The sequence below is a fragment of the Amborella trichopoda genome, chromosome 6 (assembly GCF_054954075.1).
Source record: "Amborella trichopoda isolate Santa Cruz 75 chromosome 6, AtrichopodaSantaCruz75HAP2 v2.0, whole genome shotgun sequence".
NCBI lineage: Eukaryota > Viridiplantae > Streptophyta > Magnoliopsida > Amborellales > Amborellaceae > Amborella > Amborella trichopoda.
The window spans coordinates 8,515,075-8,536,120 of NC_142341.1; the positions used below are offsets into that span (position 1 = coordinate 8,515,075).

Here is a 21,046-nt window from a genome sequence, read left to right on the forward strand (position 1 = left end):
ATATTTCATAAAAACTAAAAAAAGAAAAATAAGAAAGTTTCTTAATGATCTTAAAAACTAACAAAATCTTCTAAAGAGATTTCTAACCCATATACTTGTGCTCTCCAACCAACTCCAATTGGTTGGGAAAGGACTTTGACGATGATGATGATACTTGTGTTTTCTAATTTTTTATATTTTTTTATCTATACTATACTACATTATTAAGCAACACTTAAGACGTGGACACATGGTGGAAGAATAAAAAGGGATCCATCCGTATAGAGGTTTTAGGACACACGACCTTCAAAAAAAAAAAAAAAAAGACTTTAGGGCACCTGATGTCTCTTTTGGATATCTCTCCCTACTTTAGGAGAAGAGATGATTTTGAGCAAGTTCTATGGGTTATTTGTTATAATTTTGGAAATGTTTTTCCTATCTAGATTCCATTCCAGATAAGTAAGAAAAGTTATGGTATTTTCCTCCAATCCGGCTTCTAAGAGCATTGCTCTCTACACCTATAAACTTTATATTAAGAGATTCTCTGTTTTTTTCTTCTTTTTTTTTTTTTTTCTGCATTTTGATATTAGGAAACTCTCTCTCGGCAAGATGAATCTCTCTCTCTCTCTAATCTTGCTCATTTAGTTTCATTTTAAATCAAATAAAAACATATTATGTTTTATTTGAAATTATTCAATATTTGGGATTGAATTATATTTGATTTTTACATATTAACAATGGATTAATTTGAAATTATTTAATATTTGGGACTGAATTATTTTTGTTTTAAAATTTATTAATTCTTTACATATTCATGATATCAACGGTAGAGATTATATTCCTGAAGAATTAGTCCAAAATCCATCTCAAAAATAGGTTTTTAAGAGGGGACTCATTTCTACATATGAGTCCTTGGACTCATAGAAACCACATCCTTTATTACGATCTAATTTTATAACAAATTCTGCTAAAGATAATTATTCCACCAAATTCTTGAGAATTTATAATTCCTTTGAAGTTCGCAACAAGAATTTTAGAAAAGCAATGCCTGTGTATATTTAAGAATATTGATTTTCTTAATATGAAGGGATATTCAATAAATAGTAAATAAATTATATGTAATATATTAATATAATTATCAATCGAATCATAATAATAAATAAGTAATTATCACCATTATTCATTTAATTATAATGAAATATATAATAAAATTAATAATGTTAATAAATGTCTACAATTATTTATTGAGAATTCATTCTCATATGCCCCTATAGTAGCGCTATTTATGTAGGAGTTTTCACGCTCCTTAAAAAAATTAATAGAATATTTATACTTTAAATATAATTTTATCATTATTATACTGCCACGGTTATTTATAGCTAATATTTATGTTTATTAAAATTTTAGAATTTTAGAAAATAATTGTATTTGTTTTTACTACAGAGATAGAGAAATTTATAAAATTTTAGAATGTTAAAAAATAATTTTATTTGTTTTTACTACAGAGATAGAAATTTAGTTTTGTTTCTTTGGCATTTGTCAATAGATGTATATATTGTGGTGTAGTTTTTATATTTTTATTAGGAATTTTTTTATCCTTTCAATTGATTTTTTAGAATTTTTTTTTTAAATTTTTTACTATTTCTTATGCTTTTGAAATTTAGGAGTCACCTTCAGTGTTCATACTTTTCCAGAAGAATTTTAGAGTATGCCTAGATATTTTTCATAATTATCCGATTCTCCATTATTTATCTCTTGCTTTACCACTTTTTCCTAGCTTGCATTTTAAGTCATATGGTTTTTTTTTCTTTTTTTTTTTGATCTTTCTGCTTTTTCTCGCTAAGTTAATATAGTGTATTTTTCATAGAAAATAAAATGTCACTTCTTTCTTTTTTTTTGGCTAAATTCATGACGAGGAATTCTTTAACACTTAAAAGTATATTTTAACACTTTTAAATTTTTCATGTGTTCTTCATGTGAATAACATAACCTATGTCATTTAAATATTATTTGACTAAATTCGTGACAAGGAATTGTTTTCCTTATTGTATTATTTTCTATTTAATACTTAAAAGTATTTTATAAGTGTTATTTGGCCATTACTACATGCATTGCTTACATTTTTACGTGCAAAGCACCTATACACCACTAGTTTTTTTAAAGTGTTATTTGCCCGCTGGGGCAAGGCCAAGTCTTCTAACGCGCCATTTACGTATATTCCTATCCATATTTCATTCTGTTTGTGTTTTTTTCTCTTGCATTCCACGAGGATGTTATTTCAAATTTTCTATGATCAACCGTGACTTAAAACCCTGATTATTGGGGAGGATAGTTCACCCACAGATTCATGTTTCATTGTTGGATTGCGATCTAGAACGATCCAAATCAGTGATCTTCAAAAATTTTAAAAATAAAATTAAAAAATTAAAATAGGGCTTCAAGAAAACATTATATAGAGAGAGAGAATGACCGGTGATATTTTGTCTTCTTACCGAGTTAGAGGGGGATAAAATAATTCTAATAGGATTAGAATATATTATATAAAAAGTAATTCCCAAACCATTTGATTTTGTATATGATTCAATATATCAACTATCAAACAACTTATTACAACTTATTAAGAACACAAGACAGTAAATTAGAAATGTTTCAAAATCTCCGGCTCTTCAAGGATGCCCTCAACGACTAGGGTATATGTGCGACTCACTCAGATCATGAGCTAAAAAAAACTAACGATTTTTCCAATAGCAATGAATAGAATGGAAGAATTCCATGCACTCTCTAAAAATATCTATCATCTATCTTTATTGCTTATGGATTTGTGGTTTCCATTGGTGCAAATCCAATCACGTTCATATAAGATTATAAACAATTCCACCTCGGTAGTAAAGGGGTATCCATTAAGCAAGGGAACTGGTTTTTTTCAAAAAAGAAAAGATTATGTTATTAACTGATGCAAAAGTGGACTAACAAGGTCAGCTACCTTGACAATTTTCAAAATTAAATGTCATCACTATGTGGATAGATTTTATTGTAAAAAGACCTTTAATTAGAAAGTTGATGGGTAAAGCCAAATAGTATGAATTGCATGAGTTATCAATAACATTGATTAAATGAGAGGGGCTCTGGTGTATAGAAAGGGCATCACCGTTGAATAAGTAATCAAATAAACGAATATATATATATATATATATATATATAGAGAGAGAAAGAAGGTCTTCCCAATGCCTATAGGTGAAAATGAACAGTGATTTCGCCTATGTTCATCACCGTCCAAAGTTTATTGTACGATCACGGTTGTCTATTAATATTTCGATTTTAATTTTTTTTTACAAATCAAAATGATCTGAAATTTGGAGCGCGTGTACATCTTAGTGAGCCACATCTAATAAAAATATAAAAAACTAATTAAAAAATATAAAGTGACCAAAATACCTCGATAAATTTACAGGGGTATTTTGATCAATTAATTTATGTTTTTCAAATTATTTATTTTATATTTTATTAGGTTATCCTATTTTTGATGAATAAACACTCCAAATTTCAAATCACTTCAATTTATAGAAAAAAAAAATGAAAATTGAAGTACTATTGGACAATTGTACCCGGGCGATGAACTTTAGACAATGATGATCATAGGCAGAATCACTGTTCATTTTCGCCTATAAGCGTTGTGCAGTGTTTTTCATATATATATATATATATATATATATATATATATATATTGAAAAATCAAGCTAATAAACATCAACAGCTATAATAAATAGTAATAGAGGTGGAATCTCGCCGTCAGATCTTCATCATGTGGTTCAGAATGCATATTACTATTTTAATTTTAGTTTTTTTTTTTATATAAATCTGATTAAGATAAAATTTTGCATATGTATACCTAACACTATTGCGTACCATATAAAAATATAAAAAAATTATTTTCAATAATTTAAAATGATCAAATTGCCTCCTATCATTTTTCAAGGGTATTTCGATCATCTTATATTTTGAAAAATATTTTTTAATTGTGTGCCATATCTTTCAATATACATGTCTAAAATTTCATTATGATTCGATTTTAAAAAAAAAATATTAAAATTCATATATCAATATATATTCTAAACCAAATTACGAAGATATGACGACTCTCATTTCACCTATATTATTATTCATGCTGCGAGCTATCGGAACAATATATAGAGTCAATCTTGACCGATTCCCATCTAAATCGATCAGAAATCCCCAATTTCTAAAAACACTGCTTTGAAGTATACCTTTTGCCCGCTCTCTCTCTCTCGCTCTTTCCATTTTGAATCTGCAAAAGATTTAAGTTTCACCACCAAATGCCACCAACTCTTGAGGTTCTTAAGCCCCTGCAACTCATCATTATCTTTCACTTTCAATTAACTTCCTTTTTTTCTAAAACCATTATTCCATAGGTGAACATCACCGTTTGTCAACAACGCACCATTAACTTCTTTCACCTGCCCACTTAAATGACCTGCCAACTGTTCATTTCCCATCTACCCATCTTGCATAGCCTCCAATGCCTTAAACACTCTTTACTTCCCTTTTAACAACCCCTCTCTCTCTCTCTCTCTCTCTCTACTTTTAACAGAAACCCATACTTGTCCTTCATCTCTCTCTACTTTTAACAACAAACCCATCCTCCATATTTGAAACCAGGCAAGATGGTGACGACTGAAAACCTTCTCTTCCCTCTCTTCTTCACATTCATCTTCTTCTCTCTTCCATCTCTCTCTATTTCAGCTTCCAATGATACCGCAAAATGTGAAGCTGAGGTCAACAACCTGATGCCATGCCTGCCCTATACTCAAAAGAGCGACCCCTCCCCTACTAAAGAGTGTTGCACCAAGCTCACAGATGTGGAGGAGAGGTCAGTCCTGTGCTTGTGCTACTTGCTCAGGCTCATTGTCAATGGCGACCGCACCGTGAAGAGTTTGAATCTTGATCTCACTCGAACCCTTCAACTCCCTACTGTTTGCAAGATTAATGCCAATGTCACCCAATGCCCAAGTAAGTTTTTGTGCTCTTACTTTTTTAGTAACTAACTATATCAACAAAATATAGCCTCTCATAAAAAAGGCTATAAAAAAAATAAAAAAATAAAGCAAATAATATAGTCAGAAAGCAATGAAATACTGCTGATTAGCTTAATTTATTCGTATAGTCATGTATCAAAATCTTGGCAAGTTGTTTTGCCTGGTCTATAACAGCAAGACTCGGGGACGGGAGTCGCCTCATGTCTGAGCTGAGTAACTCGGGTAGAGTTTGAGTTACTCAGCTCGAGTTGGGACGGTCCTGGCAAGCTAAAAAGTCTTAAAAAATAACGATATATAAAATGGAAAAAGTTTATATAGAGCTTAGGTTCTAAACAATCAAATTAGAACCTACCTCCAAATTTTCACTAGAAGAGGTTGTTTTGATACTCAAATATCATCATATTGATCATCTCAATATCAATAGTACATCTTATAACGCATTTATTGACCGTCAATTTTCAAGCGACACTGTCTTTTAAGCTTTGAATTTTATAAATAAATATGAGGATATAATTTAAGACTATCATAAATTTTTTCACTATTGAAACCATATTTCTCGACACTATTTAAAGATGGGCTCTAATTTGATTGTTTAGAGCCTCAGCTTTATACAAACCGCACCCATATAAAAATCCAAAAAATTAGGAAAGCATGTTAGAAGAAAAATTAGACAAAACACATGTACATGAGGTTACAAAAGTAGTGAAAAAAGTAATGAGAAAAACGGATTTTGGAAAAACAATTTGTAACTGGTGTATTTTTAGAAATAATATAAATAGAAGGAAAATTGAAAAATAAGTATTAATGGTCAAAGCACTTTCATTTTCAAATCTTTGCCAAAATAGTAGAAACTATAAAAATAAATTTTACTTTTTAGATTTTTTATAGTTTTTAAATCTTTTTGAAGATTCCAAAGTCGGACTACCCAACTCGGGGTACTAGGATTACTTGGGTGAGTCCGAGTTGGCTCGTCCGAGTTTTTGCACACTGGTTTGGGCTATGGAGTTTAAAAATTGTGAAAAATATGTCTTTCTGAATATAGGATTGTAAAAGTCTAGCAAGATTTCTTATTTAAGAAGAAAATAAAAAGTCTGTCTTAATTAGCATCAATCGATTCTTCCTCTTTATCCTTTTGTTCTTGGTATAAGTTTTAACGAAAGCTAAAGTTTTGATTTAAGAATATCACAAGTTTTTTTCCTTTAAAAAAAAAAAATTACCTTATATAATTAAGGGAAAATATCTCGATAGGTTTTAAAAATTATCTTAGGACATAAAAATTGTGGATTTTATTTCTTCCAACTTTCTACTTTAAACATGTTTTCTTAGGCCAAACAATTTTAATAAAATATGCATTTTCTAAAAGTCATCGACCCAAAATTCTCCCTTTCTCTCTCCCCGCCCCCTTCTCTCTCTCTCGGTCTTTCCCATTTCTAACTTCTCACTCTCTCTCTCTCGTCCCGTTCTCTCTCCCCGCCCCTCTCTCCCTCCGTCTTTCCCATCTCTAACTCTTCACTCTCTCTCGTTTCCCTATCTCTTCACGTTTCCATCTTTCTTCTCACTCTCTATCCTCCCAAATACACAGTAGGTAGATAGAGAGAGAAAGAAAGATGTTTGGATAAACACATGAAAAGAAAGAGGTGTTTGGTGATGAGAAGTTACGGGTAGAAAAGAGATATGTTTGGATAAACAAAGGGATGCTTGGATAAACACAAGAGGAAATAGATACTTAGTGATGAGAGGTTATCAGGAAGAGAAAGAAATGTGTTTGGATAAACACAGGAGGAGAGAGAGTGAAACACTCAATAAAAAAGAAAAAGAGAGAAGATTGGGTATATAAATGAAAAGAAAATAAGCATATCTTTCTCACGTATGTTTAGGTTAAAAAATAGATTTGAAGTGATCAAAGGATTGGAAGATATTTTTTGAAATTATAGATTTATTAGTAAATAAAATTTAGAAATAATAGATATGAAGATATTATCTCTGTAATTAATTTGTTTCATGAGAAAAATAGAACACAGTTTCTTATAGATTTTACATCAAAGGTACATGCATTTCCACTCCATGATGAATGGTGGATAGAAACTAAGCTAGCTGTATGTATTTGTGACCCCAAGCTCATTTAATATCACCAGTCATCTGCACCTCTTTCACTTTCTCAAATAATGGGTGTTCAAGGGAGCCCGCAAGAAAATAATATGAGCCGGGGGACTCATAAAAACTCGGTCCTTTTAATCGGCCTACCTTCGTACCCTTTAGAGCTGACATCATTAATGTGAAGTTAGGAGAGCTCTCTCTCTTTCATGTTTACACAATGCTGCTCTAATTCCACGTGGGATTGTATGGGATTGTACGTTATGAGACTATTTATCTTTGTTATTATTGGATATTGTCTGGATATTGCGTGCTCGAAAAAGTTAAAAAATTTATATAAGTGCAAGGCTCTAAACAATTAAAGCCCAGTTCAAAATTTTATTAAAAGAGGTTTGTTCGATGCTCAAAAATTTGTAAATTAATCAACTCAACTTCAAGATATATGGACAGGAAAAAAAATTGATTTCAAATCTTATAAATAGTGCATTTTGCAATGTATTTTTTGGACAGTCAAGTTTCAAGATTTTCAAGTCTCGGTAGATATGCTCGACCTACATTAGATTTTCAATACTGAAACAACACCTTTCGATACTATTTGACCGTTCACCTTACTTTGATTTTTTAAAAAGATTACAATCACTCTTCCAATGAGGGTAAAGACCTTTCTAAAGGGTTTTACAAAAAGGCAAGTGTAGCCTGGTCCATTTTGACCATTTAAAGAACATATCATCACCGTTCAAACAATGGGTTTTACGGTGTTGGGCGAAGTGGGACATCCAAGTCATTAATGATACTTTCAGTGAACCCTCTTCGTACCTATGGGGATGGTAATGACCCACATTACCATGTTGTTACATGATCAAATGGGTGGTATTATAATGTTTTTGGTAAATTTATGAAAATAACCATGAGCTCTGAATTATTTTGCATTTTACAAGTCTTTTGATTTAATTTCAAAATACCTATCTAAATAATTTATCTCTTGTGGATGCTTAGATAAAATTTTCCAATTTTTTTTAATGTAACTTGGGACTCAACCCAAAACATCCATGCCTTGAGACTGTTACATTAAAATATGCCATGTCATGATCATGCGTCTCCTTGTTTTTATAGTAAGAGCTAACACTGATCAGATACCTTTTGATGTTTTACTTTTTGGGCAGAGATACTCAACATATCACCATCTTCTCCAGAGTATGCCATCTTCATGAACCAATCTTCAGGTAAAACTAATGCTCAATTCCCATATTATACAGGAAAATTACAAGACCATTTACCTTTTGGTGTAAAGCAAGGGTTGTACGATGAGTCTGGTACTTATATTTTATTAATGACTCAAAAGAAACATATTAGAACATCAAAATAGAAACAAGGCAACTAAAATTACCGAGTAACTCCTGGTTTAGCCAAAACATCTGCTTCCTGATTCGCCTCTCTGGAAACATGTTAAAAAGTAATGTTTAAACTCCCATTCTAAATCCATGATTTCCCACCAAATAGCTCTCAAACTCCAAGGAATTCCGAGATTTTTATTAAATCATTTGATCGCACCCTCGATTTAGGTACTAGTACGAACATGTAGCTCCAAAATACTTTTTGTCCCTGAAATAAAGCATACAATTCAGAAACTGAGAATCTATTAACCACCAACTGAAATAATTCCAGAAACTAATGTCTTAGCGTCCCATTGCCATTTATGAATCCAAAAAAGCATCTCTTTTTAATTTCCAACAACCCTTCTAATGTTTCTTTGGAAATCGGGTTATCCCCCTCTAAACCGATAAACCACTTCTATTCATCTTGCCATCTTCAATAAGATTGAAAACTTTATCCAAGCCATACTCCCTTGGAAAAAGGTATCTCACCGTAAAATATGCTTAAATATAAACCAAAGAGTAATTCCATAAATTTTACTCATCCATATGTAAATTCCTTGTGGTCAGATGAAAATTTGGTTAAAGCTTACTGTTATACATCTTATCTAATCATGTGTTTCTTCTTTTTCTTCATACTTAAGTCATAAGCTTCATCCTTGAGACAGTATGCCATATTCGTCCATTAATTTTATTCAACATACTTGTTTATTATTCTACTTTAGTTTTATATTCCTATATTGTCTTTACGGTTATAGGAAATTCCACTTCGGGAACCAGGAACCCCCAAAACCAGGACTCGAGCGCGTTTATGGCCCAAGTTAACAGCATGGGCAGAGTGGTTATGGCACTAATTGTGGCTGCCATGTTCTCTGTTTTCCTTGATCTATAGGTAAAGGCCTTTCCAGCATGTCTTTGCACCATTTTGTGTTTACATGGGACAGTGAGAACTTCTGGGAACAAATTTTCCTTTGTAATGTTTCTCATTTCCTTTTTTTTGTTTGCCTGTTAAATTTCCTCTGTAATGCTCCAGAAACCTTGTGATCAATTTCCCTTCTTTTAAGAGAATGTAGCGATAAATTTGGTTTTAATTGATGATGAATGAGGTATGGACATCGTGCATGAAAGTGCTTGAGTCTGTTTTGCTAGAATCAGAAACGAAGGACTCATCCGTTTTGTTATTCTTGTTACTACTGTAGGCATTACCAATGTTTTAAATGATTCTAGCTGGGATTGGGTGACCCAAACTGAGAATTCCATCTCAGTTCCCTGAATATATTAGGAACCAGGCAATTCCTACCAGGCCAATCGAGCTCCACATTTTATTTATTATTATTATTGAATGGATGCAGTTTCTATAAAGTCTAGGCTTTATGAAAATAAAATAAAGCCTCACTTTGAATTCTCATCTACAAAGTACTTTGGGCATCGGTAATATATATGTTCTAAAACAATTTCCAGCAGATTTGAAGTTCAAAAAATAGCAATCAGATCTTGTGGATCCATAAACACTAATTTTTAAGGTGAAATGTACGGTTTCGATGGTATGTTATAATATGTACTACTTTTAGGGCTGTAAATCCTAATTTCTTTTTACAAACCATATCAGTCATGGCAGGTGAAATGGACGGTTTAGATGCTATGTTATAATATGTACTACTTTTAGGGCTTTAAATCCTAATTTCTTTTTACAAACCATATCGGTCATGGCCAGGACGATTCAAGGTTTTCCGATGCCAGAACTGTAATTTCTAGTGAGTTTTGGGATGAAGCTTTACTTATTTTGATCAAAACATTTTCCATTATTCAAATATACAAAGACATTGGTGCTTGGAGTTGGCAATTGAGAGATTCCCTTAGGATTACAAATCATCTTTTGTTTGCACTGTGCTGCAACCTATGATGTATGGATGTAGGCTGCTAGTAGAACGTGTGTTCTTATGGATCCTCCCATATCAACTTCTAATTGTTTGGATCATTTGAATGTACCTCTATTGTCGAAACTGGGGAGTATGGGAGGCTTTCAATTAGTGTTTGTAAAATCGAATCGGAACGGTTAACTGCGAATGGGCCCGAAAGTGGTTTAACTGGTAACCGGCCTATTCAACCTCTAACCAAGCAAGACTCGAGCGGTAAAAAAATTGTTAAAACAATAAAAAAAGATAAAAAAAAATCTACTAAAATAAAAAAAGCATGTAAAGAATGATTAAAACAAAACACATTCAAATAAAGTTGACAATTAATGAAAAAAATGGATTTTAACAAATTGATTTATGTCTAGAGAAGTTTTAAAATTTTTCTAAAAAAAATGGGAAAAATATAAAAGCAACTATTAATGACCAAAATAATTTTTAATCTTTACCATAATATAAATAATATTAAAAAATACATTACAAACCAAATTCCTTATTTTTGGGAATTTATATACATTTTTTCGAAAAAAAATTTCAAAATACCAGTCAATCACCAAAACTGCTCACAACCCGGCCGGTTCCGATCTAGCCGGGCGGTTTGCAGTTAGAGAGCCCTTTCCCAATGGTGCTTTCAATGCAATGCTGCTATCCTATGGGAGATAATGGTGGGAAAGGAACATAAAATTTTTTGAAGGTTTGTTGTGGGTGTAGAATTTATTTTTATTAAAAAAACAAAAACAAAAACAAAACGCAAAATTATAGAGAACGATTTGCTGGGTGCTTGATAGCAAGGCTTATTGGGGCTTAAAAAAAATTAAATTTTTTTTTGCTTAAAATTGGAGGAGGTCCTAAAAGAAGACCTCTACATGTTTGGAAGGCAGCACCAGCTGAAGTGTACTCAAGTTGAATTTTGATGGATCGAAGACCTACATGAATAGCGAGCATGGGGAAGGACGCTGCTAAATTATTCATGGCAATGTGGTAATGCTTCTGCCAATGAAGCGGAAATGAAAGCTTTGTTGCAGGAATTGGAATTGTAACTGAATAGAGAGAGAGAGAGAGAGAGAGAGAGAGAGAGTAACAAGCCTGCCATTATTTCACAGGAGAGCTTATTTGCTCTAATCCTGCTTATCTCCAAAATGCCATAGACATTACAAAGGATATTAAATTTCTTCTAAAGAGACGACTTCTTTGATACGATATCAGTGCTTAAGAGTATCTAGTTTTTTGGAAACACCTGCAACTGTAAGCAGGTCTATTTCTTTGCTATTAACTTAAAATGACACCTTATTGTTTTTAGGATATTTTATTAAAATACCTATAAGAGAAGAACCATTTAGTGTTTTACCCATTTGAAACTATTCCAACCCATGATCACGTATCTTTTAATGAGTATTTTAAAATTAAATTGTAAGACATGGGTAGAATGCTAAAATAGCTGATTTCTAATGGGCATTTGGATAAATTTTCCATGTTTATATTCATTAGCTTCCGTTTGAGATTAGTCCACATCAGATAGCGACATCTACAATGTGCTTCTCTTCTATTAATTTTGCCAATTTGGGATGCAACTTACTATGCAGGCACATTTGGTAAAAACCTGATTAAATCTGAGTGAATCATTTATGACAATATGCAAGACTAATTAAATGCTAACTAATGCAACTAATTGATAAAGAACATGTAAAAATTATAAAATAATGGAATTTCTAACAAGAGAAACGATTAGAAGAACAAAGAGGTTCGCATCAATAACAACATAACTTTTTCTTTCTTTTTTTCCTTTTTTTTGCAATGTTTGAACGCCAAAAAGTCATGGGAAGTTTTGCTTTAAAAATAAGATAAAATAATGTATAAAAATAAAACCAATTAGGAGATTAATGAAAAACAGTGACATTACTTGGTAGCCACCACAGAGATATATATGACATCATTGGGTAATCCCCCACTTGTTCCTCATGATTAACGGAGGTAATGCCCCCATAGGTGTACCATATAATGTACAATCTGTTTGCTACACAACAATGCCATGAATCACTGAAACTATGTTTTCTCCACATAACGACCGTAAATGCATACACACTTGAGAAAAATTGATGCGGCACCTCAGCCAATTCTGGAGAAATGGCAAAAACAGAGATGTCTCAAATAATTACACAGCTGAGTACATTCATTGGAAGCTAATGACATTTACAAGAATATGCTTTCTTTCTTGGTCATGCAATGGAGAGGAATCTGCATTTTTGCTAATGAAATTACGACATAAAATTCCATTTATCAGGTAGGCATACCTTTCGGGTCTCAATGCATAAACAGTCAGCAATTTGGCTAAGCTTCTGCACCCACCTCTGCAGAAGCTAACACCAATTGAGGAGTTGGAATTCCTTCTTTTCTCGCCTTTCGGCGCTCACGTTGAAGCCTGAAGTTCTCCTTCTTCCTTGCCCTATAACTATTTGGATTCTCAGGCTGTAGTACTCGTGGATAAACACTAATCTGCAATTATCAGAAGTTCATGAAAATGCATTATCACTTGAACAAGATCCAGCGATATGCCCCAAAGCCAATGGCACAATCACTGCTCCGAGTTTAGGGCCTCTGATTTAAACTGAATCGGATTGGTGAATCTTTTTTGTTTCGTATAATATTTTAACACACTATTTCTGAGAAATTCTAATATTTCCTCAAACAATCAAGTTTTTTTTTTTTCCGTCTTTTACTTAGACTTTCTTTTTCTCCTCATCTCTATCAGAAACCGAGGTAACCCAAAGTGTCAAATACCTTCCAAGAAATTATTCATTTGAGGAAACAAAATATTATAACAGTCCTGTGAACAGATTAAGGAAAAGGAAATAATAACAATGATTGCGTAAACTTACCTTTTTCCTATCTGGTCCAAATTTCTCAAACTTAACCAGACCATCTATTAAAGAGAAAATGGTGTGGTCCCTGCCAAGTCCGACATTCTTCCCTGGGTGGAACTGAAAAACAAATAGGGAGCAAAAAGTTAGAGATTGGTCATAATAAGACAGAAATATCCATATAGTAGCTTCTTCAACATTTTTAATCTAAAATCCAAGTAGAAGATGCTCAACGATGTATACATGAACAGGTAAGCACCAATAATCCAGTTCAGAAGTTAAAGAACAGAATAACACTGCCCGAAGTGAAATGCTTACATTTATAGAGGCAACGATTAAAGTTAACATTTCTCAATAAAAAAGGATAAAGAGGCAATAATTAATCGTAGAGCTATTAGAAGGCCGATCTTAACAAGAACACATAAATGACGAGTTGTAAAAGGAAATGTTTCTTGGTAGACTTGTAGCTGAAGTTCTAGCATGGAGAGAAGAGATAGCATCTTTGGCAACGAAAACATGTGAGGCCAAGAGACCTACCAGGAAAGATATATAGACAGGGATTAAGGACGACCTTTCTCAGATAGGAACATCGGTGGCCTACAATGTTGTACAACTAATTCCAATGCTAATGGGAAACAAGCTAGTCTCTCTAATGAGGCTGGGCAAATCTGCACAAGCATATACGAAAGCATATGCCAGAGGTCCCAAGAAAATGCACATCATGTCTATCAACAATGTACAACTCTTAGATAATGGCACACTAAGCCTGCATATAGCAAAACAGCCACTCCTTTATTGGAAGCTCAATATATGGTTGCAATGGTTGCAATGGTTACAAATGTCTCCACTCAGTAAAAACAACAGTTCGCAGGGAAGTGAAAATATGATAAGAAGCCCAATGAAGACCCAAATAAGGATATAAAAAAAAAAAAAAATCAAAGAAGCACCGATTGAAGAATGTACCCCAAAATTGAACTTCAAAGGGGGAGAGAGAGAGTGTGTGCATGTTCAGGTGGAGGTTGAAGAATGTATCAACTATCAATTCACTGGAATCCAAGCAGTACAAATGAAAGGAGAACAACCTAGTAAATTTTTTCTAGCATGGGCCTCAAAATTGATCTTCAAAGGTTTTGAGGATTTTCCTCAATTGACACTACAGGGGTCAATCCTTTGATATCAGGCTTAAGTGCATCTTTCATGTGGAATAGTGGTTTTGAAAGCTTTGTTACTTATGTACTATTGTGCCATGGTGTCACTGGCCCAAGGGTTTACAGCATCAAACTATACATCATTTGAGATCTGTAAGTTGTATTCATCATTAAGCACAATAAAATGCATTAAACTTACCAAGCACTTCTAAAGCTATTAAACTTTCAAACCCAAACTCTGAAAGATAAACAATAGAGCAAGCAAAGATGACATGGAAATGCTTCTCCTGGACCTATAGATTCTCAAGGTGCTCAGTTTCAACGAATTGTGTAAAGAAATAAAAAATACATATAAAGCAACTTATTACTAAGACGTACAGATCATTTGTGAATTATTTAACTCTACATGCATTTTTGATATGTTATGTTATTTATATGTACCTAAAGGGTATTGTTTTGACTTTCCCTTTCAAGACATAGGCATTATAGTCTATCCATTATACAAACTATGCATGTGCATGTACAGAAACTGTCAAATCTCTCATTCAGAACAATTATTCATCATCAGATTCCAACTCCGTCATGGTATCAAAGCCACTCAGACCTAGGGTGTCGATGAGCAAAGTTCTCAAAAGTTCTGTCATCATTAGAATCTCTCCCTTCCCTTCTCTTTCTCTCTCTATATTCTGTATTTCACTCATTTCTCTTACCTTATACACTACATACATCCAGAAAATAAATATTCTTTTATCTGCCAGCTCTCATCTTCTTCACTCTTTCCAAACTCTTACTCTGACCTTCCGTGATTCCTCTCTCAAACAAACAAATGATAAATAAACAAACAAATGATAAATAAAAAAATTTAAGGAGAACCATGGCTGTTCTGCAAAAAAAATCATTCAAACTCGAAAAACTTCATTTCCCCTTCAACCCTCCAACCTCGAAAAACTTCAGTTCCCCTTCAACCGCCATTTTCTGCCACTCTCACCGTATCCTTCTATTCTCTAACATTAGCCCACCATACACTACTTCAATCAACCAGGTGGTACCACCTTATTAAACACAACATGGCTGACGGAAGGGATAAGGACATGGTGATCAGAGAAGCAGTTCTACATGTCAATGATTATATAAGAATGGTTCTGCAGGATGCTCAAATTTGATCGTGAAACAGGCCCAAATCAGTCCAACAAACATAAGCTAATCCACCACACTTGCAACACACTAAATCACAAGACAGCCACAAAAATTTACATCAGTGTACAAAAACTCAAACTCAGTCCCCAACTTGGACAATGCCAAAACAGAGCCAACTTGTCCAGTCATATGTCAACCTGGAAAAACTCAGGTGAGTTTTGTAAAAGCGTTATAGATAGTATACCGCCATAACACCCTCACTTTCATTTTTACTAACTCTGTTATATTTGATCTATAAACTGTAAAATTGGTGCAAATCATTTCAAGACTCATTCATGTGCAAAACCAAGTTGACTTGGTAACTCATTTGAAACAAGGTTTCACTGGGCTAAATATACAGATCAATGACTTCCAATCGACTTCTAATTGCTTGCTGGCATGTCAATTGCTCCTCCATCTAATCCTACTTGCTATCCCAAAACTAGTATAATAACTTACAAGACTGCTAATCCAAGTATTTATGCCCTAATATTCCCATATCTTGTTGTAAACGTGTACTAATTTGTACTGGAGAAGGTCAATCTATCCCTATTCCCAAGATTGGCAAGTGACAAAATGCTCATTTACCAGTCAATAAGACTTTTTTCTCGGGCCAACATTCTTTTGACATGAAGATGAACATTCATTACTTCCCTTACATAATATGAATGAACATCACAACTGGCTGGTGACCCAAAGATTCCAACTGCACTTTTGCTTTGGATAGTCAGCTTTGTTTGCCAGAGAGAGAATCCAACACCTGTTTTATAGCAAACCAGGTCTGTGTCAACACATTTCCATGTGTGCCTTTAAATGAAGTGCTATTTTTCTTTAAGCCAATTGAGCCATCAATTATTCAAACTTTGCAGCTCAATGGGAGTCATATTTTCACATTCCCATAGTATCAAGAGTCATAGCACATTAATCCCATCAAATCCTATCACTCAAGTTGTTCATTCTTCATTGTGCCCATCCTAGTTCTCAGGAAAAAGACATGGACAATCATTCTTTGTTCAATTCCAACAATATGAAACTTGTTGGTATCCTCTGCATACAGAAAATTAAACAACTCTAATGTAAGCATTGAGAGATCAAAGGATCACCTGGTAGCCAAAGGCTAGAAGAGTTCAAGGCTTCAGTTGATGGCTTAGCCAAAACAAATGATTTTTAACAAGCTTTTTATAAGCATTCAATGAAATGATGAAGTGGGTTCAAGCCTTCAAGGATCTAACTTTGTGCAGGTTGCCTAATTGCATGGCAAGTTGTCAATTGTGTAGCTCACACTAAATTTTTTCAAAGTGGCAAAATTTGTTTGGGATACCAAACATGGTCTTTATTCTGGCCACATGAATTTTGGAGGAACTGGCCCCTTTGTTTTACTATTGCAATCAAATGTACAATTGTTGTACGGACCAGGTTGTAAAGGTGTATGTATGAAACAAAAAGCTATTATGGTTGCATTCCTTATCTCACTTTTAAACACTCCAAACCTCACTCTCACTGCCTTAAAGTGGCATTTCCATCTTATCTCACTTTTAAACACTCCAAACCTCACTCTCACCGCCTTGAAGTGGCATTTCCATCTCCCTTAGATGGTTCCTTTTCCCTCTTTCATTTTTCAGTGAGGTGATCTTTCTTTAATATAGGCAATTTCTAATCTTCAAAGTGTGTATTGGATCACCTTAACAACAAACATACCGATCTACATCAAATATGAAAAAAACCATGGATGAAGCAAGGAATGAGCTATTCTTTTCGAACTATTTTACCCCAAACAAATATGAAATATAATCTCATTTGATGCAAATGGTTAAAACCAGCGTAACGGGACTTGACTGAGGCCACCCGGACTCCGGGAAGTAACTCAGCCTTGCCCTAAGTTACCCCAACTTGTGTGTACAACTGAGGATATATAAAAAAATTCCAAAACAAATTGCAAAACAAATTGCAAAAATGTGGGGTTGTTGTATAAAAAATTTTATATAACAATTTGGATTTTTGGGCAAATATCGGTGACTTATTTCCGGCATAATCCCTATTTTTATATTTTCTTTTTTGAATTTTTTAAAAATGTCCCCAACTATAAATCAGTTTGTTTAAATCCATTTTTGTATGCGTTTTTAAGGTTGTCTTTAGTTTTATTTAATTTAGAAGTTTTTTTTATGTTTAAATTCTCTTTGGATTTTAAAAAAAAATTATCCAGGGCTTTTGGCCCTATATAAGACTCAAGACTCGGCAAGTAGTACCTTGGCCGAGGCAATTTCCTAAATACTAGTCAAAACATAAAGAGTGTGGTTTGTTTGTATAAGGTGTCAACCTTAAACAATCCAAGTAATTTACACTAAAAGATTAGTTTTGGTATTGGAAAGCTCTGTGATAGCCCAAGAAATTGTTTTCAGCGGTAATTGTGAAATTTAGAGCTCTAAAAATGATATAGATCGAATACATCTATGAACTTTTGAAAATTTAAAAAACCGACAGTCTAGATAATGTGCTACAAGATGCACTATTTGAATTTTTTATCTTTTCATGTCCGTATATCTTGAGGTCAAGATGATCAATTGGAGGGCTTTGCAATGTCCGAACAATATGGTTTTGTGGGTTTTTGAGTTGTGCATTATTTCTCCATTATAAGGTTAAAACCTTACATAAACTCTTTCCAAACATAAAACCATGAAAGAGATATCAGACATAAGAGCATCGCAAAATGTAGAAAATGGGGAAAAAAGTAGTAAGTGTAGAGCAATTACATTCACAACAGAACCATTCATCAATTATCATCAATGATCAATCAAAATTAAAAAATATTCAGTGAATCAACAACCCATTTAAAGTATACAAATTCATGTGAGTTCCTTCGACTTCATGAAAATGGGGCCTTATTTGTGAGAGAGAGAGAGAGAGAGAGAGAGAGAGAGAGAGAGAGAGAGAGAGAGATTATTATATGTTCACGACAATGCGGCGATAGTGGACAATTGGAGGAGGAGAAAGAAGAGAATTTATGTCATTTCCACAATCAAGTGAGGAGGAGAAAGAAGAGAATTTATTTCATTCCCACAATCAAGTTCCTTTGAATTCAAGAAACCCTAACCTTGGTTCCCCTCTGCCTCACAATGATAGCCCCTGGTTTCGCAACCTGATCACCATAGATTTTCACCCCAAGCCTCTGTCCCGGCGAATCTCGGCCATTTTTTGTGCTCCCAGCTCCTTTCTTATGAGCTGCTTCAATTATCAAAGGAAATTTCAATGTAAAAGATAAACTGGAACCATTTGTAACAGAGGGAACTCGAAAATCTCCCCTAAAACAAGAGGAAGACGAGCTTGGAAGCAACGATAGCCCCTTAAAAGCTCCTACTAAATTGAAGCTGCACGTTGCAGCGGAAGCCATTCTCCTTTCCTGCTAATAAATAATAAATCAAAGAAAAGCGATGGCCATTAGTGGACACTGGTTTTTCTCAGAGGATAAGAGAGAGAGAGAGAGAGAGAGAGAGAGAGAGAGAGAGATACCCAGTGAATTGAGAGTGAAGTGAAGCCCACGGGTGGGCGAGAGAAGGATGAGCAAACGTTTTGAGGGCAAAGACAAAGAGGATAAGGGGTTCATTGGACGGGCCGACTTTGAAAGAGGACATGGCCCGGGATCCAGACTGTCTGTCTACTAAAGGCGTGTTTGGTACTTTTATGAAGTATTTCGTGTGTGAAAAATTCCTAATTAGGTCTAGCAGTATTTTTACACCCATTAATCTTGTTGCATTTAAGTCATTTTGTAGTAAAATAATGAGAAATTTATGTAGGGGCAATATTGTGGGGGTACAATTTCAAATTGAGAACATGTTTGTTTTAATTTATGGGCAGCACCCTCGGAGTTTTTTTTTCTAAGTTACTCTTGTTCTATAAATCAAACACCAGACATATGGGTTTTTTGTATTTAAAGAAAAAGTAGCAGTTCGGTGTTCAAATTATAAAATAACTCTTTAAGTAGTTGCCCCTTGTCCAATAATACAAACACCAAATATAGGCTATTCTGTCTTAGTTTTTAAAAATGGCACTTAGAGAGAATAAATGATGTAGAGAGAGAAACGCAACAATGGCTTAGTTCTTAGGGTAGAGAGAGAAACACAACAATGGCCTGGCTCTCGGGGAGAGCAGTTCGAGAGAAAAGGAGGTAGAGAGAGAAATGCAACAATTGATTTCGTTGATAACTCATCCCCTAAACCTCCATAAAATTTTCGGTTGATTTCGTTTATAATGTAAGATTAGCGGAGAGAAATGGTTTACGGGAGAGAGATGGTTTAGGGGGAGAGATAGCGCGAGAGAGAACAATTGAAGTTGAGACAGATATTCATGATTTTGGGAGAGAGATTTTTAGAGAGAGAGAGAGTTTCTTGGTTTGAGGATAGTAAATAGATCTAGTATTTTCAAACATCGAAGTGTTCGTATTATCGGATAGAGGGCTTGCTGGCTTGAGGATAGTAAATAGATATCCAGTATTTTCAAACATGGAAGTGTTCACATTATCGAACAGAGGCAATTTTGAGAAAAAAAACACTGCAAGGGGGTACCGCCCGTAATTTGAGACAAACGTGATTTATTATGTAAGTAAATTTCTCTAAAATAACACACCTAATCACATGTGGGTTTTTCCATATTAAAATATTTCTCTAGAAATATTTTTACACTTATGCAAAGTATAAGTAAAATAAATAGAAAATGTTAAAATAAGGCCACGAGAAAAGAAACCATCATCTTAAAATTATTGTTCCAGTATAAAAAAACCTTCAAATCGATCATCTCGACCTTGATCATTATCAAGGTGAAAAAATTTATCATTTCAAGCCTTGAAAATAGTGCGTATTGTAACACATCATCGAGACCGTTCACTTCTAAGTGTTCATGTCCTCAAGTCTTATTTTTGAGCTACAAATTTCATAATCGGCGATGAAAGTAGATTTTAAAGCTATCTTAGAGATTTCTCGTACCCAAAAGTACTTTCCAAACAAGATTTCAAATTTTGGCTCTATTTTTATATATAAGACTCAGGCCTTCTAGAAATTACATCCTTCTGTCAATTTACTTTGAATACATAGAAAATAGTCTAGGGGTTCATGCTAGACTTTGAATTTGGAACAATTTGCTGAGACTTTTTCCAACCATCTGATTCTAGGGAATAACATAACGTATAACTTTCTCTTCTTGGGATAGTTCGGAACGGAACTGGAGACTGTAATATTTAATATTATCAATTGCAAATCACTCCTAAATACGAGTAAAGCATCACTCACTATCCAGTTATCGAGAAAAACGAAAATGAGTATTGGGTCGGTCACTATTGCACAACAGTTGCAGTCCGTTATATAGGAAAATCAGTGGAAAAAAAGGGGATGGGGATGGAGAAAACATACCAATCTATTGAAAGGCTTTATAGACAATAGTTTGCCATTGATGCAGTAAAGA

The 21,046-nt window shown here is 33.8% G+C and overlaps 2 protein-coding genes across 9 annotated transcripts; one reads left to right on the forward strand and one right to left on the reverse strand.

The window, feature by feature from the left end:
• The first annotated feature begins 4,194 nt into the window (after positions 1-4,194).
• LOC18437992 (non-specific lipid transfer protein GPI-anchored 1) lies at positions 4,195-9,591 on the forward strand. The gene is made up of 3 exons (XM_006848184.4): positions 4,195-5,007; positions 8,291-8,350; positions 9,259-9,591. The coding sequence occupies exons 1-3, from the start codon at positions 4,662-4,664 to the stop codon at positions 9,390-9,392; spliced, it is 540 nt and encodes a 179-aa protein (XP_006848247.1). The 5' UTR covers positions 4,195-4,661; the 3' UTR covers positions 9,393-9,591.
• On the reverse strand, positions 8,332-19,245 carry RPL27 (ribosomal protein large subunit 27). Of its 8 annotated transcripts, none has more exons than XM_088869599.1 (5): positions 19,103-19,240; positions 18,687-18,992; positions 13,290-13,391; positions 12,705-12,906; positions 8,332-8,562 (listed from the first exon to the last, which is right to left on the reverse strand). In XM_088869599.1, the coding sequence occupies exons 2-4, from the start codon at positions 18,981-18,983 to the stop codon at positions 12,742-12,744; spliced, it is 564 nt and encodes a 187-aa protein (XP_088725725.1). In that variant the 5' UTR covers positions 18,984-18,992; positions 19,103-19,240; the 3' UTR covers positions 8,332-8,562; positions 12,705-12,741. The 8 variants fall into 8 exon arrangements, with proteins under 8 accessions (XP_088725725.1, XP_088725724.1, XP_088725727.1 ...); XM_088869598.1 differs by having other exon boundaries at positions 8,332-8,729; XM_088869601.1 differs by having other exon boundaries at positions 18,687-18,995.
• Between the last annotated feature and the right edge of the window lie 1,801 nt (positions 19,246-21,046).

What these genes read in the sequence shown, in the direction of transcription:
- RPL27 (XM_088869599.1), bottom strand. Translation starts at nt 18,983, where the DNA reads ATGGCTTCCGCTGCAACGTGCAGCTTCAATTTAGTAGGAGCTTTTAAG. An exon ending in TGAGGCAGAGGGGAACCAAG is followed by an intron (nt 13,392 to 18,686) that starts GTTAGGGTTTCT and finishes TTTGTTTTTCAG; the next exon opens with TTCCACCCAGGGAAGAATGT. An exon ending in TTGGACCAGATAGGAAAAAG is followed by an intron (nt 12,907 to 13,289) that starts GTAAGTTTACGC and finishes TGATAATTGCAG; the next exon opens with ATTAGTGTTTATCCACGAGT.
- LOC18437992 (XM_006848184.4), top strand. Translation starts at nt 4,662, where the DNA reads ATGGTGACGACTGAAAACCTTCTCTTCCCTCTCTTCTTCACATTCATC. An exon ending in CAATGTCACCCAATGCCCAA is followed by an intron (nt 5,008 to 8,290) that starts GTAAGTTTTTGT and finishes CTTTTTGGGCAG; the next exon opens with AGATACTCAACATATCACCA. An exon ending in CTTCATGAACCAATCTTCAG is followed by an intron (nt 8,351 to 9,258) that starts GTAAAACTAATG and finishes TTACGGTTATAG; the next exon opens with GAAATTCCACTTCGGGAACC.